Below are 25803 nucleotides of genomic sequence, written 5' to 3' on the forward strand. Positions count from 1 at the left end.
TCAGCAGGGATGTTGTATTTCACAGTGCTGTAAGTTACTGTGCCAGTATGGTCTCTGTGTACTGCTATAAAATGTAGAAAGATAAAGGTAGAAAATACCATTAAGACACATCATTCCTCTCTCTTTTTGATACAAGCACTTTTTTCAACAAAGGCATGCAAGCAGTGATTCGACAGTCTGACATAAATAAAAACACAGCAACTTCAGGGTGACTCCACTTTCCCTTCTTTCTGTTTTATGTTTTTTTTGGTTTTGTTTGTTTTTACCAATTTGAGAAATGCAACAAATCAGTAAGGACTCTACCCTTACTCTTTGGCAGCAGAGTAGCATCTTGAACATTTCATTCATGACTACTGTCCTGACCCATGGATTCTCCATTAGTGTCAGTTCAAACATTACCTTCCTTCTAGTGCTAAAGCTCTAGTACTGACATTTTAAAGGAAAGTGTTGCTGTGTTAAGACAAAAAAACATTCATGGTGCCTTTGTTTTCTTTCTTTCTCCAACTTCACATTACATTTCTCAAGAGCTGTGGCTGAAATTTAGTCAGAAAGTGTATTGAAAAATCACGTGATCTCTTTCCCACAGATTATTAAATATATTGCAGTGACAAGGAAACATTATAGCCTTGTCCTCCTAGAGATTACAATACAGGTGCACAGCTGAAGGGAAATGGCAGACAGACCTATGTTATCAGATTGACAGCTTGGTCCAGGGAGGTGTAGCAACCCATATCCCCAGGACAGAGACTGAAACGGCTGATCCAGAACACATGAGCAGCCACGGAACAGGGCTTGCCTAGACCTCTATGAGGCTGTTGCAAAAGTGACATAAAGCACCTGTTTCACTGCACAGAGAATGCAGAATAGTTTAGGTTGGAAGGGGCCTTTAAAGGTCTAGTCCAACCCCCCTGCAATAATCTGGGACATCTTCAACTACATCAGGTTTCTCAGAGCCCTGTTCAGCCTGACCTTGAATGTTTCCAGTCAGCTTGCTGTCATCTGCAAACCAGCTGAGGGTGCACTTGATTCCACTGTCTATGTCATTGAAGAAGATATCAGACAGCACTGGTCCCAGTAAAGACCCCTGAGGGACACCACTTGTCACCTATCTCCATCCATTGAGCCATTGACCACTACCCTCTGGATGCAACCATCCAACCAATTCCTCAGCAACCAAACACTCTACCCATCAAAACAATATCTCTCCAATTTAGAGAAAAAACATATTGTGGGGGAGGCCATGTCAAAGACCTTGAAGGAGTCCAGACAGATGACATCCATAGCTCTTCCCTTGTCCACTGATGTAGTCACTCCATCACAGAAGGTCACTAGGTTGGTTTGCAGAGGTATGCTACCAATATTCAAACAAAGTAAGTTCTAGAAGGTTCTGTATTCTTTTCCTAAGTGATTAGGATTCATGAAAAGTAGTGTCAGTAGCACTATAGACTGCAGTTCCGCACTGCAGAAATAAATGGGTGATAATGTGCTGCTCTGTATGCTTTAATGGTGACCTGCTACTTGTTAATAGGAGAGAGAGCAAAAATCTGCACTCAGTGTTCATTCATTTTCTACATATCACAGTTAATTATTCTAGTGTACCATTAATGGAATGTACAGTAGCAAGATTTTGATGTCCTACAACTCAAATAAGAACTGGACTGCCACAAGTAATTAATTTTACATGGATCTTGGAGTACTCAGGAGAGAAGTGTTGCTCCCCATGCTGTTGCCTTTCCATGGCTGGAGTAAGTGTACAGCTGAGCCCTCCTGTCCTTTCTTTCTTGTTTTAAATCCCAACAGAAAATGGAAACAGAAAAGCATAAAGTAACTCTTACGCTATAGATCTTCCCCACAAGACCGTAAATTTATTTATCTTTCTTTAATCTGATCTCTTAATGCTGCAATACCATTAAGGATATAAATTATATGTGGGAAAAGAGATGCTAAATCGGTCAAAATCAAGTAATAGGAAATTTCTACTATTTCTACTGAAAAGCATCAAGGCAATTAAAAATTGAATTCCTACCGGGCTTCCTGGCCTCGCAGTATGTCCTGTCGTTTTCAGCAGGCGCTTGAGTGGCCTTTTGCTGAAACACTGCAACAAAATTAAGCATGTAATGAGGCTGGTAAAAAACAGCAAGAAAAACCATCACACATTCTGAATGAAGGAAGGAGACTCATGAAAACAGGCTGGAATACATCTCTTATTTCAGCCTAAGAGTACTTGTCAACCCACTTGTCAGTCTAATGGTAATTAGATGAAAAATTCTTCTGTGACAGAATTACTGGTATTACAGATACCATGACAAGAAGCTTTGAATAAAATAAACCTATGACATGAACATATTACTTGATGAGAAAAAACCAGCTAGCTAGATCTTGGGGTTCTTCACATGGTACAGACACCTACTATAGCCTGTTTCTTATTTTACGGACAAAGCTAAAACAGAAATACCAATAGTACTAGGTGAGAATTACAACACTGCTTAAGAAAGACTATGGGAATATTTGTCTACACAAACACTAGGAACAGGAAAGTACAATCACTTATTCCAGTAGCATAGCCCATCATTCCCATCCCTGTCAGGTGCCCAGAGTACAGCCCACCTGGATACACCCTGAAATGCTGCAGTCAAGACTTTTGCTGGCAGCATATGTAAAATCCAGAAGGTGGGAATTGCTTAGTTTCTGACTACTGCTATATAGGCTTTCCCTCCTAAGTCTCAGTTCTGATTTTAGCTAAACAAACTAGAATAATTCTTTCCCATTAAGTAATCTTTCTGACATCACTGCAATGCAGCAATTGTGCCAGTTCAATGGAGCAAACATTTATTCGGGGACCAAGGCTCAGTACAATGGAGCTCTTCTCAAGTGCAGAACAGGCAAGCCCTGCATGGTACCCCAGAGCCCTGCCTGCTTGCTCCTGCTGACCAGGGATACCCAGTGGATCTGGGTTTACTCCTCGCCTGCCTGCTCAGCTGCCCTTGACAATGCATCCACTTCTCTCAGGGAAACTTGTAAAACAGATGATCAAGACCATTGTCACATTAAAGTCTGTGCGTGCTCCATGCAGAGGTGAGGAAGGAGCAATTCCTAGGGGCGTACTTCCTACATTGCAGAAGAAAGTCTTCACGCTAACTCTTGAGTAGGCTTGTATGGAAGGTGATGATGAATGAAAACAGCTGGGACTTGATGTTCCTTCCAATGTTCTCAGGCTAAACTAAGAGTAAAATAACTTAAAGGCAGCACAATCTGCTGATGTTATGTCCCTAGCTTCAGCCCAACACTGATAGATTTTAACTTTTGTAATATACTTCTCTGTAACTCTCAAAGAATCCTGCTAAATATGGTTGCACTGTTTTCTTCTACACTTGAAATAGTGTTCTCTTTTTCAAGAAGAAATTACAGTAACTAGAACACAGAGGTAATGCAGGCACCATGAATTTTACTGCATAAGGAGAAGAAGGGATATACTCTACAATGTTCTTGACTGGAAAGCACTTTAATTGATAGGCTTTGAAATTTCTGCTGAGTTCTGCAGTGTTGGAGTAATCAGAAATGGAATTACTCTTTCAGTCCAAAGTAAAATTGTTAAAACCACTTTACATGCCCTATCTTACTGAACTTATTTTACTTGGCAGCAAACACTCAATGTGGGTGAGGTTAATGAAAACAAATTCCTGTTTCTGGAATGCCTGGAAAGACATATGCATACACCACTGTAAGGCTGCCACAGGTTTAGGGAAGACGCCAACAATTTACTCTTTCATTCCCACATTCTAATTATGAACTGCTCAGATTCCACAGTAGTGGAATGAAAGAAACAAGTAATCTTGCACAGGGATATATTCCATTATTTCTTGTAGAAGATAAAGTGACTATTCCTTCAGTAAAGCAATATTAATACAATTTTTTTCAATAGTGCCAGAATGCCACAATCCTTCAAATAAGGAAGAATATATTTTAAAATATTTTCAGAGCTTCTCTGCCATAGATAATCTGATTGAAAAGTTGCAGTACCTTCCATTATGCTTTTTTACTTAAGGTGCTCCCTTCATAATATCTTCGTAATGTCCTTTTGAATTTTTAATCACATTGTGACAGGCTTAAGTATCCACCAATGCTTGTAGGTCAAAAACTACAAATTACATGTTCCAATTCAATATATACTATATCATTTTTGTCTACAACTTATTTCCTCTTCCCTCTCAGTTTCTCAGATTTAAAGGAGGCTGAACGGACTTAAGTACTTCCACTTTATTCCCTCTCCTCTCTTCAGTTGCTTCCAGACAGAAATGAAGTTCCTTGTATGGCCTAAATACATTTTTGTATCTTAGGAAGTAAGATCACTTTTTAGGAATGTAATGTAACCTCACTATTACTCCAGGACAGCAAACTCAGACAGTAAGAAACTACTGCAATATTTTCTCGTATGATGTGAAACAACATTTAAAAAATATAAAAAATATTAGAAAACAACATTTAAAAAGTGTGACAAAACACAAATTTTGTGGCAACTATACAGAACTCTGGGAAAAGTGAGTGGGATCCAGGGAACTCTGAATTGCCTTTTTTATCTCAATCAGACCAGCTACAGATGTTGTTTCAGGCTGTCTGCACACGCAGGTACATAATGTTATGAGGCTTGAAATGTGGTTAATATTTTCATGGCTGTCACCACAAAAAAAGAAGGGTTAGAAATATTTGAAATCTGTCTCTCGTGTTTCCTAGTTATACATTATGCAAGAAACTGTGATAAGTATGAAAGGTCTAGAAAAAGAGAATGAATTTTTTTAAAAATAGCTGCAGGTTGACAAAAGGAACAGAAGTTTGATTCTCAGAATTAATTGAGGTTCTAAAACAAAGCCATAATGGTAAATAATCATAAATGCACTGCAACATTTCAAAAATTGCTTAGTGAGAGGCCACTAAGAAGTGATTGAATTAGAAACATGGGCAGTCAAAACATGGAGTTACATTGTGAGGGAGAACAACTCCTATCAGTTAAGAGGCAATTATAAAACAAGATATGGTTTCTAATTTGCATTTTATTTTGCACATCTGAACCATGAAGGATGTTGCCTAATTTGTTGTATTAGGAAGATTACCTTTAAAAATCAAACCACACTTTGCCACTGTACAGTAGTGATTCAAACAAAGCTAGGCCAATGAACCCACCCCTCTGGAAGAATACATGGGCTAATCATATCTAATACTACTCACTCAACACTTAAATCAGAACAAACACAAAGGAAAAGAGACACAGTGAAAAACGTAAATAAAGCAATAAATACCACTAATCTGAATTGAGTTTGCTTAGGGAAATTCAAGATGAATTTACTCATCAAATTCCTTGAGCTGGTGTTTCAGACAAAATTATCTGTTGCCTTGACTGTTTTGTTCAGGAAATATTAAAAATAAAATCCAGGGAAACAAAATCTTCATAGAAACTCAAAGCTAAGTGACAATGCAAATTAATTAATACACTAGGGTTGCACTTATTAACACATCTCAACTCACCTGCAAATTATGGTGAGCTTGTTCTGAGTAGCTTTTTGCTTAATTCCTTTTAGAATTGTCACATGATTAACTCGTGATTAACAGAAGAATGGAAAAGGAGGGGTGACTGCTAGTTGAGATATGTTGCAGGGAGAGACTCCTATCTTTGCCTACTCAATTTTTTCCCCATTATCCAAACACTTTAATATTTAAGTACCTAGACAAATAAAACTGGCAAGTTCTTTTTCTGTTTGGAATTATACTGCAAATTAGAGGTAGCACAGCAAGGGATCACAAATACAGAGAGAATACTAAGGAAGGAATAGAGTAGAACAATGTTTATTATTCAGGAGATGAGAACTCTGCAGATGTTTGTTCACATCTTTTTAGATGTCATTTTCCTTTGGTCTGTTTTGTTGCTGATGTACTGAGCGTCACTCAGCAGGAGGACTAGACAAAGGCCATCAGTGCAATACTACTCAATGAGTATTGTAAGAGATTATTAAGGACTACTCCTAAAATGTATGCAAAATACTTCACGTATTTAAGATTACAACGACATATCTAGTGATTCATAACATGAGATCAACTAAGGAAATGGGACACTCTAACTGTATGTTCTGAAGCAACATAGCTAAGCACAGAACAAAAGTGTATCAGCACACCTCATAACCCTGGTCTAGTTGTGCAGAAGGGATGGCAGTCTTGTGTTGTGCTGCATAATGTAACAAAGGCTCAAGTTCCATGTGTCATGGTAGCACAGGTGCCTGAATGCACTTATGTTGTCAGAAGGCAAGGGGGAAAAGACTGGCTAGTTTTATCTGCAGTGTGAGAAAACCAGTGACCACATCCAAATTGGTACAGGAGTTCTGACCTGTTCTAAGCATTCTGCCTGGAACTCAAGACATTTATAAGAAAACATAACAGTCATTTCATCAGAATAAGGACTAGGTGATGTCAAATACACTTGCAGAAATATCAACCTGCCATGCTACTCTGTTTTGTGCAGTGTGGCCCAATGCAGGCTGCCTGAGTTTTTCAGCTACAGTATCACATCCACCCATCAAAATTTATAAAGGCTGTTGTCAGCCTCTGCCTTCCACAGCCACATAATTAGTTGAGATTGCAAAAACCCAGTTTTCTCAGATCAAAAGCAAAATTACTTTCAAAAGAATCACAGAGTAATGACAATGTGAAAACATTAATCAAAAAATAAACGTACGCTCACCAGCAATTCTCTTCCCAATTTGCAGGGAGATTCTGAGTCTGTCAAATATGAAACAACATTATAAAAGTAGGACTAGAAACTCTTCTTACAGTAGGGGTGAAGAGTGGGTGAGAAGAATAGGTACTACTGGTTTGGTTAAGATGCTATTCAGAAGGTGGTGTCAATGTACTTGCTGTACAATGAAGAGAATTCTCCCACTGTTGCTCTTGTCAGAAGTTTAACTTAGTGGATTATGGAAGTTGTAAGGACTCTAATGATATACTCAAGAATATTTGCTCCAGCATGTATAACTTGAATATACTTCTGCAGCCCCATTTTCTTCAGCAGAGAAGAGCAAAAAGGGGAAGACTGTATACCCAGTTTTACCACAAATATGCTATTTAGAACAGTTTGCTTCTCAACCAGGCAGCATCCTATAAATATTCTCTCTCTGTATTCAGTATATGTTTGGATTTACCAAAGTTAAGATAGCAAAAAATCTGATTGAATGAACATGGCAGATGAAGCTAGCATATCACTTCACAACCAAGTCTGTGAAAACAGTCTAAAGTGCTTGAAGACAGCTGAACAGTGGTTCCTAGTATTTTATTAATGGTTAAATGCCCTTAAGTTGGAGATAATGAAATTAATTTGCAGTGCAGTACTTCGTACTCACCATAGGAAAGTACTAAAAAATCCCTCTGTGGGACATAACTGTTCTGCAGTTTGCATGGGCTCCAAGGCTTCACTTCGGAAACCCCTGCTTTAGGGCATGGAATAGATCTGCATAATAAGAATTACTAACTCAGGATGCACTCGCTACAGTTCACAATAATCAGCCTGATAAGTTTCCAAGACACAAACAGTTCTGGATTTTGTTCCTTCATATTATTTAGGTTTATGTTCTCTACTCTGTATGTGACCTATTCTGCCTCCCTAAAAATATTCACTGGCTGCTACTTTTTCTGTATACCCTGTGAGCAGTGAGAATGCTATTCTCTTCTGGGATGGTAAGTCAGAAACATATTTCTCCACTTCTTTTAACCCTAGTGTGAAATCCCACAGACAGCTCTTTTTATAGTGAAATGTTTCCAGTCCACAGAGGGGAAATGCATTCCTTCAGGGATTTGTGAGAGGTTTGCAAAGGAACAAAGGCTATGGTATACAAAGGTTAGTTTATGGTGTTTTAAGTCCTTACTGTGGAGAACTCCTCCCACACTAGTGGTCTCTGATAAGACGTAAATGATCAAACCAGAACAGTAAAGTAAACCTTAAGTCCTGAGGCAGTCCTGCTAGGTCAGACTTCAGAAGTGATAGGGAAGCATTGCAGAAACTCATGCACCTGACCTAAGAATACACTAGGCACTTTGGTTTCCAGCTCAATCAAATCTGGTATCAATAGGGAGCATTAAAATTGCACTGTAAACTGAAAACATCACACCTTCATACATTTATGTAACAGTTGTTTTGGCAGCACACAATTGAAAAAACACCAAAATAACCTACAAAGGAATAGTAAGCACCTGAGGAATCGAGAAGGAGCACACTAAGACTACAAACCATCTGCACAACCAGCTATTTGGCACTAATTTTCAGTTCCACTGGTTGATGAGCCTTTCACACAGAAAGCAAAATTCTTACAGTGGTCTAAATTAAAAAGCAAATGTACTCTGTTATAGATGCAGTACATTTAGCAGTGTTCTCATTAAAATCTGAAAACAGAGTAAATGAAACTGAGTAGAAGTAGTAGGAACACTTCTGTTTTAAATTTTTCAACTCACTTGTGTTTCCCAGACTTTGTCAGCAAATTCAGGTCAGATTCTCAAAGTGTAAATTGCAGTAGCTCAGTTATGACAACTTAGATCACTGAGAGTCTACCACCTAGTTTTTAAAGTGTAGATCCTGCTCTGAAAGAGACACTGAGAACGGGCTTGTGAAGTCCCATGTTTGTTTTCTGTAGATAAACAGTTCCACTATCCTATTCTGTAGAGTACCAAGTGGAAAACTACACTGAGCAGGCTTTCTGCCGAGTGTAAACTTGAGCTTCCCTGTATCTGAAAGCTACTTATTACTGAGAGGGCTATGTACTGGCTTTCTTTGCTGCTATTCTCATGGAGACACCACCACTTCTGCTTAAAGGAGAAGATACTCTTGTGACTTCATGGACTTCAGTGCATGGTGACAGCCCTCATGGGAATTCAGCCACTTGATTTGTCCTGATGGATGCAAAAACTAAATTAAAAAGGAGGCATAAGCATGCAGTCCAAGAGGCAAAAGGCATTTCTGCTATGCAGTGCTTACACTTTCTTTTTTTCATTTGGCCAATAAATAACCCCATCATTTTCCATTACCTCCGTGGGTACATAAATCATAGATTCATAGAATGGTTTGGGTTGGAAGAAATCCTCCTCTCTAATCTCAGCCCCTGCAATTTTTGGAACATGATGCGTGTTCTTTCCAAGAGCTCTCAAAGTACGTACGTTGTGGGTGACTGTGTAGCCTTAACACAGCTCTCCTCTGTAAATCATACTCCAACAAAGCCCCAGCATAATCCCAGACATGACATTTAAGCCATCAGTTGGGTCCTGAATCCCTGACATTAAGGTGCTGACTAGACACACTTATGATGTAATTTGAAGTTCTGAGGCCTCATAGGGGTCACTGAAATCAATGGGATCTCTGCATGGAATAAATAGTAGATAATGCTGTTTATCTCAAGAATGACATCTTAATTACTTCATGTTGGGCATCCAAAAACTTAGGAGGTACAGAAAAAAATCACAGGAGGCTCTGAAATAACAAGCTGGACCTAAGGTGGCCACAAATTATATTTTAAACAAAAATGGGAATGAAAAACACTATAGGGTTTTGCATCTTATGCTCACCCACTTTTAACATCAAATGAAGGAAAATGTCTGTGTTAAATAACAGCACATCTGTACACTGAAGGATTGGACTGATATGTTGTGTCAGGGAGAAAGAAGTAAAACAGCAGAACTTTTGCAATGTTCTTTTTAACATAATATACAACAAAAAACCTGAAGCTATCATAAATTTGAGGGATGAAAAATGTGTATATGCCCTAGCCAGAATAATTTTCTTTTACACTGATGAGATAACTGTAAAGTGATGACTGCAAACACATGCAGATTTTAATGATGAACTGGAATGAAATGTTCTAGTTCTTACAGCTGAAACAATCTTTTTTTTTTTCTTTTTTTTTTTTTCCCCCCAATTAGAAGCAGTTTTAAGATAATAACTGGGATATTGCTAGCCTGGATGAAGAATTTTTTAATCACTGTGGAGGACAAAAATTGCCAATTCAAGTAGCAGGAAAAATGTTTTGGTTGAAAATGTATCACTTCTGTCTAAAATTTCACTATCTCCAGAATTTGCAGAAAACAGGAGAGTGACAGACCTCAGATCAAGAACTAGGATGATGGCCAAGCAAAACAGAGGCCTGAGTAGTCAACTGAAACTTTCTTGAAGCGCTTCCACTGTTCTGTTTTACTGTTTAAGTAAATGAACTTGAGCCAGAGGCTGATTTCACAGACCAACACAAAACTAATTTGTCTACGACTACTTGCTTATAAAAGCAAAGATAAAAACCTTGGGGTGTGAGTATGTATGTGTGTGTATTGGGGTGTGAGTATAAATGTGTGCGCATATATATATCTGGAGTAAAAGAACCACAATCCCATCAAAGCAGTTGCACTGATAGTCTTTTCTCTAGTGAACAGTCAGAGTAGACAAAGTAGAAACACGCTAGTTCAATAAAAGACAGCAAAAGTAACATCCCAAATAATGACTCTTCACAGTAAGGGTTTTCAAGTCATCAGCCTGCCTATGATGACAGAGAACCAAGATTTGAGACACTACGCCAGCAATCACTGTAAAAGCAGCCATTTCAGGACTTCTGCAGTTGTATCAGCCTGTACACATCCATTCTTGGATGAGTTTTTAACTACTGTAATGATTCATCCTTGTACCTCCTGAACACGCTGAAGAAAGAGCAATTAATGATAAAAGTATTACCCCACACATTCTGGTCCTCCCCAGGAGTTATATAGCCTGGAGGAAGACAACTAGCAGGAAGAATAAAATAAATCACTGACTGAAATAGACATGAAAAAGGAGGTGCTCCTCTGTATTTTGTAGGATGATACAGGTAGTATTCATCCTGTTTTAGTGCCTTTTTTAGTTTGTTTTGTAGAAGACTCTGGAAGTGTAGACAGTACAGATTTTGGGGCTTACACAGTGATCTCTGCAGTAGGTTCACACAAATGCCTTTTGTTATTTTGAAATTTGGCTTCAGTCTGGATTGGTCTACAAGATACTTGAAATATTTTCCAGCCTTACATTTCCATGAATAAACCCAAAAGGCCCTTGAGTTTTCACAGAAAAGGTAAAAGGACATAACCTTTCCCTAGATGGCCATTTCTAGCATTTTGCATTCGAGAAAGGATATTTAAAAGAGGAGTTCTCCCTATTGTTCTCATCAGAGGGAAAAAAAAAAAAAGGCTAAAATTTCTCTCTTAGAATTAAGCAAACCCTGAAAGGAAAGGTGATTCAAACAGCACATTCTGTATCACACCATAAAAACAAACACATTCTTAGCTAGACCAGTGATTCTTAATTTCCCATCATATTGTCCTAATTTTTATAATATTAAACCAAAAAAGTGATGCTATCTGAAATGCAAACTGAAAATTGAAATTAGTCAGAGATGTTCTCAGCTTATACAAAAGGTGAGAAGAGCTTGACTGAATCAAGCATTTTTTGTTGGTTTGAAAGAAAATACTATTCATCAAATAGAAGAGACACATCTATATTCTACCAGCAAATATTTACAAGGCAGGAACACTAACCTTGTACTATGTAGGGAGTGTTCTCTCTGATGGGTAAACATACGGGACGAGGGGCAGGGGCTGGTGGCCTGTTCACAATGAAGGACCTGCGTTCTTTCTTTTTCCCCTCCTCCTCCTCAGCCAGAATGCAGTCGTACAGAGATTCATCCAAATTTGCACAAGTGTATGGGTGTTCCTCCTCACCATCTTCCTCACATGTATATTGCTCTTCTCTGTAGCACGCTGTTAGGAGTCCATCACCACGTTCTCTTTCACTTCTGTCCTCCCCAAAATTTCTCCCTGAAAAAGCAAGGAATTGTGTTCCATATATAGGGTAAGGAAAAGAAATTAAGATTTAACTTCATGCTTTAGAGTTTCCTAAAGAGATCTAATTTCACTTCTAAACTTCAGAGGCTTCTGATCACCTAGGTCAGTAGAGGGGATGTCCTGGAGGAACCATTTCAACTTCAGGGCCACCACATGATTTCACATCAGATTATCAAAAACAGATGCTTAGCTGTTAGTCCCCAAATAAATGGGACTTATTTAAATGAAATACTGAGTGCCCCACTTGCTCCCAGGACTCACACAAACGTTCTTTAATGGTGAAGCTAAGTAAGTGGTACCTGTGGCCTTGGCATTTTGGAAATTCATGCTATTTTTTAGCTGTTGCAACAACGACTTAAGTAGTGAAACTTACTTCAGAAAATGTTGGGATTTGTCTTTCCTGCATTTCACAGAATCACAGAATCCTAGGGGTTGGAAGGGACCTCAAAAGATCATCTAGTCCAACCCCCCTGCCAGAGCAGGGTCACCTAGAGCACATCACACAGGAACGCATCCAGGTGGGTTTTGAATGTCTCCAGTGAAGGAGACTCCACAACCTCTCTGGGCAGCCTGTTCCAGTGCTCTGTCACTCTCACAGTAAAGAAGTTGTTTCTGATAGTCACTTTGAACCTCCCATGCTCCAGTTTGCACCCATTGCCCCTTGAAATGCCCCTTCCAATGTTCCACTTGGTTCTGAAGGCTTTGCTAAGATGTACTGTAGGACTAGGTTAAAAAAAATAAATCTGTAAGCCCCTTACAGTATAGTTGACATTTATGAACTCTTATAATCTATGCTGACTATCCAAACCCCCACACTCCCAATAATTTCCCTGATTCTCTGTATTCCCTATATTTCATAGTACAACTACTCAGAACTTGCTTTCCTTTCGCTTTTACATTTTACACCATTAAAAGGAAGAGTAAGTTTCCCAATACCTGGGTTTGTTTTGATTTATAGAATCCTAGAAGGGTTAAGGTTGGAAGGCACCTTGAAGATCCTCAGGATCCAGCCTCCCTGCTATGAGCAGGAACACCTCACACTAGACAAGGCTGCACAAAGCCTCATCCAACCTGGCCTTGAACACCTCCAGGGTGTTCAAGGGTCATCTGTCTTTAAATACCCCACAAACTGCTAAGAGTTAGAAGCTGTTACTGAGGCTGGTATACCCATAAATACCAGAAGACCTGCCTAGAATTCTTGTACTGGGTCATGTTTTCCTTGTGTTGTAATCTACTGCCTGTACATGTGTATTTGCTAAACTAGACTGTGGTCACTACTAGTGTTTTCTATCTTTGGCTCCTATTTAAGAATAATTTTATCTGTTCATGGGTTCAGAGGAGCTACACAATCTTTGTAAATGTGTTACATTTATAAATGGGATGTGTAATTTTTTAAGTGGTATGTATTATTAATATGTAATATCAACATGCATTCTGGCTAAGATATACAAATGTTTTAAAACAACAAGTGGGATTAGTACATCCGCCATATTTAACCTGAAAAATAGTTTGTTTCCATGTCACTGTGAAAGTTGTGTTTCTTTCTCTGTAGGATATACTTTCTTTTAACTGCCACGGGGGCACTCTCATGCCACTCCCAAAACAAAGATATTAAGAAGAGAGGACTTGTCCTTTAGGTATTCTACAGCAATACCTAAATCAAGTGGCTGACTACAAATACACATAAATTACCAATTAGAGTTCCTCTTTGAAAGAAAGCATCACCCTCATTCAGAGGAATTCTAATACCACTCCCCCATTTCCCAGTGATGAAACCAAGGCTAACATTTCAGGAAAATTCACAGCATGTTTTAAATTAACTATTTACACAGGAGTGCTTTTAGACAAACTCTGCCCTACCTGCACAAGATTCACCACAAGAAACTATGTACCTGAGAACCTCTCTCTGCTGGTTCCCACATACAGACAACTGGAACTTGGCAGAGAGGATGGTATAAGTACTTGATGGTACAGCCACATGAGACCTATTCCAAAACAGGCATTTATATCAAACCTACACTAACAAATCCTGTATTCCCAACCTAGCCCCTCCTTTATGCACACATACAGCTGCAGTTTAGCATTTCATGGGAAACAAAATGAGTCCTCAACTTCAATTTTAGTCTGCTCCCGTTTCTCTTAGAATCCACCCATGACTTTGTGCAAATAGCCAGCTTCTACTTTCACTGTAGAAAACAGGATTAAAACCTACCCACAGCCAGCTATAAGGCCAGAAAACTATTTCTATCTACTTCCATAAACTTCACAGTGCTTGGTGGTGGTAACTTAAGACCTTAATAGGTCACATTTAAAAACAGATTTAACAGTAACAGTGGAGAAACTGAACAGCAATTTTTGTGTGCACACTTATCAGTAGTGTCCATGACAAATAAGGTTTTCTCTTCCTATGTGACTATCTAGGACTGGTATTTAAGTGTGAATTCTTTTGCATACTTATTTTCTCTCTGAGAAAAAAATATAAGCATTGCTTCTGAAACAGATGCAAATAGTATTTTTGGCTTCTCATCACTTGAATGAAACTCCAACACTAAATTTCAGGTTTTATTCTGATAAAACTGTATTAAAAAAAAAAAAAAATCTCTTCCTATGAAGGTCACAATTTATCCCCCTCTTTTTAATCTGCATCACAATATAGCTTTTTATTTCTAATAGTATTTAATTGGCTAAAAGGTAATAAAAAAATACTGTGGTACTTTTCTCCACAGTTTCTTCCTATTACTTCTGTGTGTGATATTCCAAGCTGTATTAAATCAAGATAGTATTTAATATTTTTAAATGGTAAATACTTAAGTAAACTTGACAAAAATACAAGCTCAATCTTTTGCTTCAAGCTTCTTTTGTAAACCAAATGCATCATGTATTATGTGGCAGTTCCCTGAGATGGGCAGAGTTGAGGAAAACCTGAAATCTGAACTCAGGAACCCAAACCACAGTTTTAGCTGACATACCTAGCAATGAATAACTTGATGCAGCAAAGTTCATATACACATGCTTGCTTTGCAGAATTAGGGCCATACTGCCTAGCTACTGCTGTTAGAAGATCATACATCATCTCTACAGCGGCATCTAGTCTGCATTTGCACCTGTTTGCATTTGTGTTTATTCTCCTCCCAAGATCATACCTTGAGATAAATTGTGCAGATTCTCCTGTCTTAGGATGCCAGGGAGATTTCGAGGGGGAGGAGGAGGTGGTCTCTTACAGACAAAGCAGCCTCTTCTCTTCTCCACTAGATCATCAGATATGTTGGCATACAGTTTATCAGGACTGCTGTGAAAGCTGTATGAATCTTCAAGTTCTTGATTTTCATGTTCTGTCTCCTCTCTACTGTCTTCTACGTAATATTTCTTTTCCTCATCCACCTCAGCTTCTTCTTGATATCTTGATCCAATTCCATCCTGATTTCCTGGGTTCTTGGCTTTTAATGCTAAAGAACGCATGATTTCATTTAAAATTTGCCATCTGGGAACATTTCCTATTTCAAAGATTCCCAAAGAAGCAACAGAGTGGCTAATAAAACTTATGAACTAATACTGTAGGAAAGCTGTCAGAAACACTGCCAGTGAACAGCTTTTAAAATATTTACCAAATCAACAGTGGAAGTTTTTATTATATCTTGCTACTCTGATACACACCATCTTTGTGCATGCAATGTTAAACTTGCCTAGAGTTGCTGTCAGAATGAAATCACATGCACTTACTTACCTTGCCTTTGCAATTTCTATCATTTGACTTCAAATGCAGCACAGTGCAACACTTAGCAAAATAAAGCTCTAGCTCACACAGCTGTGTAACTTGTTATTATACAGTGGGGTTTTGGGTGCTTATCTTAATCTCTTTAAAATGAAATAAACATTGCCCCTAGGAGACATGGCTGCACTCCTGTGGAAATGGAGCTCTTCTGTCTTTAGTGCCTCAGAGACAACAAAACAAGAATATAGTGGAGGGATGTGAAAGCGTACATTTTAACCACTATGTACAGCATCAAGATTTGGATAGTCAACCTCAGAAACAGAGTAAACTATACAAGTCCATCAGCAGATTTACAGTCATTGCACAGCAGGCAATACCAAGGCCCTGAGGTAGGTTTTCATTCATCCTTTGGTGATGCCTGCCTTTCACCACTGATCCAAATGGGAGGCAAGGGCACTTAGCTGGCTAATGGGGCCAGCTGTTACTGTCCATGTGCTTCTGCCAAGCATCCATCCTGAGGTTCCCACGTACAGCATGACAGACACAGTGACAATGTATTAGGGATATCCAGGTTTCTAGCTCACATTTTCAGTGTCTGTCACCTACCTAGATGTGCTAAAACAATGGGTTTGAACTCAGCAAATAAGAAAGATCCTTTTCATACCAAATATGAGACAACTGGAAAGATAAATTTGTCAACAAACAGATAAGATAGAAGCAAGATTAGCTTTAAAGATCCATGATACTGTAAAACATTTGCAAAATATATGCCATGAGTAAACACAAACAAGCAACTTGGCTTGCAGTTTTCAAGGGGAATGTCTGTGACCACACAGATTATCAACAAGCTTAGATGTATAAACATCAGGCTGCAAAATGTCTACTACTTGTGCCTCCACACAGGAGGTGGCTGCCCTGCAGGCAGTGCCTCCAGATATGTGATGCCTGTTCTCTGAGAACCTGGAAAATTCAGCTGTTTTCTAAGTTCAGAGGAGAGATCACAATTTTCCAGAATTTACCAGGCAGGGTGCTTGCACCAATGTCTGTTGTGCCAAGCAATGACTTTGCTATCAAGACTGAATCCCTCACCTGCCTTCTCCCCTTCTGCTAGAACATCTCCCTCCATGGAAGTTGCAGTAACATGAAAATTGAAAGTATTATTAATAATTAATTTGCCCCCTCTGTTTACCCATAATCCCACACACTTAATGCAGTACATGCTTTGTTACTGATAAAGCTAACAACATGACTTACTCATGGCTGGTTGAGTTTCTGAGCCTAACATAAGCACGTAAGTGTCATCATCTTCTGCTTCCTTCTCACAATTGGTGAAATCATCTGCGGTATTATTCTAGAATGAAAAATAAAGGAGAACATTTGTTTTGGTGACATCAGCCCCAAGCAAAACTGTGCAGAGTCAGTGAGGAAACCATCTGCCTGAGGAGAAACAGCAACATTTTCTTCTTTTGGTTCTATACAAAACTTAGGCATATTTTGCATGGTGCAGAAACTGATCCCCATGACCTTGTGCCAGACTCAGGAAGTTTGATCCTAGTATCCTGCTGCCTCCTGACATGCACAGCCATTGTCTCAGGGACAGATTTCTCAGGCCTTAAATTAATATCAACATTTGAAAGGGGAAAAAAAATTGGAGAAATAGTGGGTTTTTTTCTGGGGAACTGAGAACACCTTCTTCCCTACTTCTCTTGTACACAGCCATCTCATGAATGTCAGTCTTAAGACGGTGCAACCTTCAGACCATGCATCAGGTGCCTTGTTTGCTTTCCTGCTTCAGGAATATGCCTGGATCTCCACAAAGCTGTACCTGCCTTCAACAACATAATGCTAAACTCCATCTTCTATGTCCATATAATCTGCACATCAGTGAGACGTTTCTCTGTTTTGTTTGAACTTCCCCATTGTTTGTCTGGTTCCATGTTCTTCACAGAAGGATACCTCTTGAAAGGCCTTAAATTAGAGCTTTTCAAAATATTTAGGCTTGTATATGCTAAATGTAACTGTACAGTTGGGGTAAAAAAGAGCCTTCTGACAAGTTCTGTGTTCCTCCTGTAAACAGAGGATGCGTGCAGAAGAAATCAAGTAAGGAGAGCTCTAGATGTATTAAGGTCACCTGCTATGACAGTGGAGTATCACACAAGAGATGCTGTTTCAAGGTGTTCGCTTTTATCTTTGCAAACACGAAGTATGTGTGGATATATAGTTGGTGGAATGAGGTCAAAAGGGTAAGTGGGGGAAACAAATGGCAATTTCTGATTTTCTTCTTCAGCACAGATATATCTGAGCTGAAGGAAACGTGGTGGCCCACAGGAAACCAATGTAATAGATATTATTGATATGCATTTTTGAAACCTGAATGTTTCAGAGGATTGAGGTCACCCTGTCCTGCTAGCTTATGGTGCTGATAATGCTGAATCTGAATTCTTATCCTGAGAATTTAGGATAAAATCCAGAAGTGTAGGCCTTCGCTAAACCCCCTAAAAATCTTCTGGGCCTGGGAGAGACAGAAAAGCTAAGTAGATAGAAACAGTCTTAAACTAAATATGTTTACACTAAAAAAAAAAGATGCTGTATAATACATAAATTATTGATAGAAGCCTCCTGTGATACTGGGCATAATGACACTCTCTAGCTGAAAATGGTGCACCATGTCTCAAGGCAGTAGAGAGTGTCCTTATTTGAAAACACAAAGCAACAAAGCTAGAACAGAATAATGCCATGGCTCAGCTTGCAAACCTTGCCATGATGCCCTGAATAAATGCCCATTACTTTAAGCTTTAGAGTATCTTTTATATAGGCTGGGTCACAATTTGAATGTAATAACATAGCCAGCATGATGTTTCTACAGTAGAATTTAGGGTGTGGTGCACCATATGCACACTGTCCTGACTTTTAAGTCTTTTGAGACTGTTTGGCTGAAAATGGCCCTTTGATTTACACTAGGATTTCTTATAGATGCCAATGTACCTTTCAAAGGACAAATTAGCTTTACTGGAAAACAGTATTACCAAGAAAGGTATTAAAAAGTTGTTGTCAGCACAGAATTGCTCACAACAGACTACTAAAAAGGGTTCTCAAGGTTTGAAACTCTAGTTTGCAAGTTAGCAAGTAAAATTTCCTTACCTTAGGATGCAACAGGAATGCTGAAATGAATTGGAAGTCCTCTGAGAGACTGATGATGTTTCAAGTCCCAAGTTAAATGCTACCTCTCAAAGGGTAGATACTTAATTTTCTTTCAGTTATGTATTTTAACTGCCTTGACTAAGCTTCAAGTCAAACTAAAGACTTTCAAAAAAGGCCAAGTTTTTTTACTAGCTTAAAATCTGTCACTTTCTTAGAAAGCCTGAGTTGATTTACCTCCGTGACTTACTCAGGAATGCCATCAGCAAAATAATTATGACCATCTTGTCAGCCTTTTTTGCAATGCTCTTCTGAAAAGCTATTCTTTTAAAGGCATGTTTTCCTAATATTTCCTCCTTCTTATGCAAAGGATTTTTTTAGCCCTCCAAAATATTTATCTCTAGTGAATATGTAGTGAGATAAAATCCTCCCCCCTGGCAAGGGCCCACACCATTAAAATCTGGTGCATTGTGCCTTCTTGTATAGCAAGGAGTGAAACATTAAAGAATTCAGAGAAATTTAACCCAGCAGTGACATTATTATTTGTCCTTTTCCAGAAAATCAGCCCTTAATAAGTTGAAACTCAATTGCATCTATATGTATGTCTTAAAAACGGATTACATGCCTGTGAGTCTAAATTCAAACTCACATCTGTATTTAATCTTATTGTACTGACATTTCTTAAAAAAATAAATAAACGTATGTAACAGGAGGCTTCCATGTCTGTATTGTAATTCAGGAATTCATGCCACCTTCTATATCCTCAGTTTTTCTGGACTGCAGCTATTAGGAGAATTGCTGGAGAAAATCCTTACCATTGCTTGTAAAATTCTCATTGATCCTTTTGACAAGACATTCTCTTTAGTAAGGGCTGAATCAAAAAAGGATCATTATTCCATGGAAATCAGATCCTTGACATGATACAAGCTACCTCATAGAAGTATACTGGAAGATTTAAATTGTATGGACTAACAAAGAGTTGCTTGTTTGGACTTAAATATCAAGTACAGCATTAAAATGCTTGTGTCTCTGTCTTGACAATCTGTCATCTCTTCTGTTGATCATCCTCCTGTTTCTTGCAGACTTTATCTTCACAAGTCACAGCTCTGTGCTGTTCAGTGTCATTGTAATCTGATAGCTCACATGCTGCCTTGGCAGACATGTTCCTTAAACCTGAACATGGCACATTAATGCAGAGCCACTTGTAAGTCTGAATGAATTGTATATTCTGTGGGGCTCTGCAGTGAATTTTTCCATTAAACTTTGAATCTTTGACTATTTTCTTCCCTACAGGTAAATCAGACTCTGCCAGGCCTGCCAGAACACAGTTTGCAGTATTCTCCCCAGATATTCTTTGTTTCAGGATTAAATGGTATTTTTGCCTAAATAACATGATGTGTTCCTTCCTTGAGACAAGATTTTATTTTTTGCAAGTCAGTGCATTACTTGCTGAGCTAGACCATCCCTTTTCTTTTCAGTACAAATTGCATTTCTTGTAGCCAGTATATTGAGTAGGAGGGCACAAAAAAGGCAGCTCTGTGAAGCTAGTCCCACAAAGCCTGTAATGTATAGGTTTCCTGCAGGCCATGTCTAAGTTTTAATTCTAATAATTCTAATTCAATTTTCACACCTCAGTCAGTCCATCTGCCTACCAGTTTTCTTCATTAAGCTTTTTTCTGGAAGAAGCAAGTCTTCAAACAATAGATTAAGCTGAAGATGCTGCCTTAAATTTGTTTAGGACAAGGACTCTAATCTTCTAGACTCTGTGGCATTTCCAGCTGTCTGTTGGATGGCATTCAGGTTTGCTACCAGACATCTCAAAAATACTATAGTAACACTAAAGCCCATTATATCAGAGCTGAGACAAATCTGTTTTCTCGACTTGTTTAAAACGTTTCACCACAACATTCCTTCTTACCCCACTCCCAACATTCAAAGCCTGCAGCTCTACCAAGAGAAGCAATGCTCATTCATCTGTCTTCCACTACTCTTTAGAGCTCAGGATTTCAGATCAGAGGAGAACCTTGGTATGGCTTTCCTACAGGCACAGCTCTAGGGACCATCTTCTGACTATTAAGCAGCAAGATAATATTGCTGGTTACCGAGATTCGAGAGTAGAACCTGTGTTGAACTCCAGAAGAGAAAGAGTTTCTACCACATGGCTTTCTTGTGATGCACCAGCCTGAAAGACTCCACAGCTGCCTTCTCCCTCTGCTGATTTGGAGCACAGATGCAAGCACATTGGTGCTTTGAAAAGGATCTCATACCAACTATGCAAGTGCATGTCTTTGGGGTCAGTGCATCCTAAAGAAACAATCACTGTTTTCTCTAAATATCATTATAAAAGAAAACCAAGCAGACACAGGCTTATTTGCACTAATACTTCCAGTGCTTTTCATTCTTTTCTCTCTTCAGTGCAGGCCTCAATACTGCATACATTCCTGTCTTCAAAGTAAAATCAACAGCTTTAAAAACCTGGAAGCAGATGTGACCTGGGAACATTTCAAAACCTCATGTACCTTGGAAAGAGTATTTCCACCCATAAATCACTACACTGGATTGTGGAGTTGGAAGAAATGTGAAAAAGATTTCTATTATCTGAATTGCTAATAGGGTACTGAATAGTACAGGAGCCAGGACACCTCTAATCAATAAGCCTTTCCATTTTGACAATGAATTGCTGACAACCAGCCTTTAAAAAAGATTTCTTATTACTTCTGATTTCTTGGTAGCTGCATTTCATTTTGTGCCATGGTCTGCCTTAAGTGCCTGTGCTACACTTCTGCCTTTGACTGTAGCAACCTGATACAGTTTCCCACTTCCCATGGACTTCATTCTCCTATTTGGGCTTGTTCTCTTGCACTGCCTTCAATCTTTTTTCCTTCTTTTTTTTAAAATCTACCATCACTGTGTCATTTTTTCTCATTCCCATCATAGGAACTGTATATAATAACAAATCTTAGATTACTTTCACCAATGTTACCCTGTCCAGACAGCCTCAATTACTTTTTCTTGTTTGTTTACAAAGAAAAGAGTCCTCTAGCTACCTCCTTCACCTTAATCATCAAAACTTTACTAATGCATTAAAAAAGTTGCTGGATAATGTCTCCTGCTGTGTTCCTTTCCAGGCAGATGCTAGTGGTCTGGGCCCCAGAACAAGTCTGTGCATTGCTGGAACTCAGACAGCACTTTTTCCCATTTCCCTTTGACTGTGCTTCCAACAACTTGTATTCTTTTACATAAATCATGTAAATCATTCCATTAGCTACCTGTTACATGAATTAATTGCAATTTTGGTCATATAAAAGAACTGTACTCTTAATTTATTTATTTTTTTTTCATAAAACTACCTAAGTTTTTGAGTACTGGCTTATTTTTCTCTTCCTCAGTATTTCTTTAGGCTAAAAATCCCATCCAAATGAAATTGAAAAGAAACTTCTGCCTTTGCACTTTGCAGATCACAATAGAAATTACTATTGATCAGCATTTAAGATTCCAGAAAAGGGACACAGCATTAACAACTTAAGTGTCAATTTATTTTGAGAACAAGCAGCCCTAATATGATCTTGAGAAGTTCTCTACTCCAACAGAGAGTGGATTCTTCTAAAAAAGGATAACTTGTTAAAAAAACGCCAACCACCCCCCACCCCACCAGTTTTGACACTCTCTCTAGTGCAAAAAGAAAACTACAAACCTCTTTATCCTACTCGACATAACTTTTCAGTAATTTCATGGCCTTTTCCAAGTGACTTCCTGACCTAATATAAACCTTATTGACCTATTCACAAACTGCACAACTGAAAACTAGGATTGCCTTTGAGGAAAAAAACAACCACCAAACAAAAAAAACACAAAAACAAACAAACAAACCCAACAAAAAACACCTAATAGAAAACACTCAGATGGTCTTTCCACAAAATCTACTTCCATTACACTGTACAGACATAAAAACAGACTGAACATCATTCAATATACTGCCACATTTCACATTCTATGGCCTTATGTCAGCATTTCTGATCTCAGGAGCAGAAAACCTATTTTCTCAAATGCTTCCCTTAGTTCATGTTTCATTACTGGATCATTTGCTGGTTTTGACCCTAATATGCTCATTGGAAAACTCAGCCTTCTTGCTTACCTAGCATTCAAGCATCATCATAATATAGTTTGTAGCTCTACACTGCTGCCAAATGCTTTCTATACAGCCAACTTTGTCTGCACTGTAATGTTAGTTTGTTTTGGATGGGTGACACATCTGCCTTTCATTTAGGAAGGACTTAAATTGTGCAAAGGCTGGACTAAATCTCAACTCTTTAAGTCTCACCACAGTAATGAGTTTAAGACTAACTTTAGGGTAGTTTCTGATGGGCAAACATTCCCATTTCTATGACAGTGAAGACAACCTGGCCTTCGATTAAGAACTGATGTTGGAGTGAGTGTGGTGAGCCCTTCCCAAAAGAAAGGGCTGTCCTTCTGGCCTACATGCAAGAGCTGTCTTACTCTATGCCAGCTGCTCCCAGTAGGCAATAACAGTAACAGAACACAGTTTTCCTGTGTGACTAGATTACCAAGTATCATGCTTGGCAGGTTTATTAATTTCCACAGGAGGTGAATTGTACTGGCAAAACCAAAAGCTCTGCCCTCTACCCCAAGCAGGGTGCTGAGTGCCTCGCAGGGAAAGGAGTTCTCTCCTGTCCTCTCAAGGCTTTATTAACCAGAGGGCTTCAGTGCATTTCTGGCTGATGTGGATACAGATCTCACCAAACAGGGATTACAGAAGTGGGAAACTTGCATAGCTCCACATACCACAGCTATGGTTATCATCCTCTCACTGGAAGTCAACTTAAGCACAGAGGAAAAAGGGATGGAAATAGGGTAAGTAATCTCAGATCCTCAAGACAAAATAAATTGTTTTCCTTAGCTGGATGTTTCCTCCATTTCTCTGTCATAGGCATACCAGACTTGCTTTCTAAAGCGTTTGCTTTAAAACATTATTTTTTTTTCCAGAAAAACTGGATTGAAACACAGTAGCTGGACTTCTTTTCCAGTTGATTTGCTCATACCACTCCTCAGACCTGCCAGCACTGACTACTTAGACTCTAGACACAGCAACCAAAGCAAAGGGACCTCAAATACACTGCCATTTCGCATTTATCTTTGCAGTTAATACTCCTTTTGTCTCACCCTTGCTATGGTCTAGTCTATACTACATCCTTCCATAATGCAAAGGTGAGAACTAGATATACTTCAGGAGATATTTTCCATTTGCACTCTCAGTACTCCATGAAATGCAAGCTGGCAATTTGGCAAACAATTTATTTCATTCAGTTCCACCTGTATCTCTGAGCTACAGCCTAGTGACCAGCCATTCTGGTTATAAAAGTCTTTCTCACTCCCAAGTCTGCATGAATTTTACTAATATTCACATATTCTACAATGTAAAATATTCATCAAAGTATTGGAAGTGTTTAAGTATTTATTACTCCTTTTTCCCATGAGCACCTGGAGAAATGACTGAAGAAGCCAGCTTCATCAAATTGACTGCATGCACGAGGACAGGTCCAACATTGCTGTTCATTAGTTTTATTAATGTTAAACACTTCCACTACCTTATTACCTCACTTGAAAACTCATGCTTGCAAAAAAACCCCAAAACAACACAGATGAGAAAACACAGATTTCTCTAAAGAATGAGCATAGGGAATGTTCAATACAGTTTTATAATCAAAGACAAAAAACATTGGGATATCCACCCTGGTTTTAAAGCTGGGCAGGTGGGAAGAAAGGGGGTGGAGAGAAGTTTTGCTGCAGCACATATCCTGCTATAGAATGCTAAAGCAGAGCAGTTTTAAAGCAGTACAGGCTGAGTGGCCTGGGGACTAGATGCAGCCCTTGAAACACTTGAACTTGGCCTCCTGACATAAGTAAGACTTATTTTAGAGAAAGTCAAGAACAGCATATGGCATCCTTCCAGGCAAAACTGCTGCATTCTCCTGGTTGCTCCCCATCTGTCAGAATGAGCTGTGTGATGTGCAATGCACTCTGCCTTCTCAAAGAGCATGGCTGAGCCATCCCCAGCATACTCTGTACTGCTGTACCAGGTGGACCCTCAGCATCCTCCTTCTTTGCTTCAACAGAGATGAGGGAGAGTATTTGCCCCAGTGCCTCAGCTCTACTCCACACCTTTGTCTCACACTGTGCCCAGGAGCTGAATTTCTGAGCCAGAGAGATCAGCACGTCCAATGCTCAGAAATTAGTTAGAAGACCCTTCTCTGCTCTACTTGTTTACAGGAAAAATGCAAGGGCATAAAAAGTTCCTGGCATTTTTCTTACTGATGCTATTCAGTGCTGGTTTTTTCCATTATTTTCTCTCAGTTTTCCATGCCTTATTGAGACCTTCTGGTATCAATGCTATTAATACCCGCCTGAGTGAGAAGCAACTGACCCAAACCTCTGTGTTCCACAGAAGTCAAGTAGCAAAAAGAACAACTATTTAAGATCAGTATTTTTAAATACAGCTGCTCATTCTATGAACAAAAGGCAATGATTGCTCGATTACTCAAAGTGACTCAGAGTAGCAAGTAATCCTCATTTGTAAACCCCTCATGCCTTTTTAATTTCTCATGCAGTTGCTTACATCATATGGCTTTTTATCAGGAGTATGGACAAAACAAATGCAGCAGTGTTGTCACTTCTTAAATACGTGACCCCTACGCCCGTTATGCCTTGAACATACAGGGGTTATGCCTTTAACCCCTAACACTTCGAAATACTCAAGGTCTGGCTGGAGAGGGCTCAGAGCAACCTGATCTAGCTGAGGATGTGCCCGCCCAGGGCAGGGTGGTTTGACTAGATCTTTAGAATACCCTTCTGACCCAAACCATTCTGATTCTACTTCAGTGGTATGCACAATTTTCTTTCTAAGGCACAATTTTCTCTTTTTGGGTCATAGGTGTGTGTAATTGCTTTATTTATCTGTATGGATTTACGTTTAACTGGCCAGTTTCTGCTTTGTTTGTATTAGCTCAAATTAGAAGTTACCTCACAATCTAATGGACAAGAATACTTGTGATTTA

At 39.0% G+C, this 25803-nt stretch overlaps 1 protein-coding gene across 1 annotated transcript in view; it reads right to left on the reverse strand.

Annotated features, from left to right (window-relative positions):
- The window catches only part of BANK1 (B-cell scaffold protein with ankyrin repeats 1), a 122020-nt gene that overhangs the window by 7718 nt on the left and 88499 nt on the right, over nucleotides 1-25803 (reverse strand). The window contains exons 10-14 of the mRNA XM_010003179.1: nucleotides 16847-16943; nucleotides 15024-15326; nucleotides 11575-11853; nucleotides 2027-2095; nucleotides 5-61 (exon numbers count right to left, since the gene is read on the reverse strand). Coding sequence (XP_010001481.1) covers nucleotides 5-61; nucleotides 2027-2095; nucleotides 11575-11853; nucleotides 15024-15326; nucleotides 16847-16943 — 805 coding nt within the window. The remainder of the gene's footprint in view (nucleotides 1-4; nucleotides 62-2026; nucleotides 2096-11574; nucleotides 11854-15023; nucleotides 15327-16846; nucleotides 16944-25803) is intronic.

The sequence above is a fragment of the Chaetura pelagica genome, unplaced genomic scaffold (genome assembly GCF_000747805.2).
Source record: "Chaetura pelagica isolate M959 unplaced genomic scaffold, ChaPel_1.0 scaffold188, whole genome shotgun sequence".
Lineage (NCBI taxonomy): Eukaryota > Metazoa > Chordata > Aves > Apodiformes > Apodidae > Chaetura > Chaetura pelagica.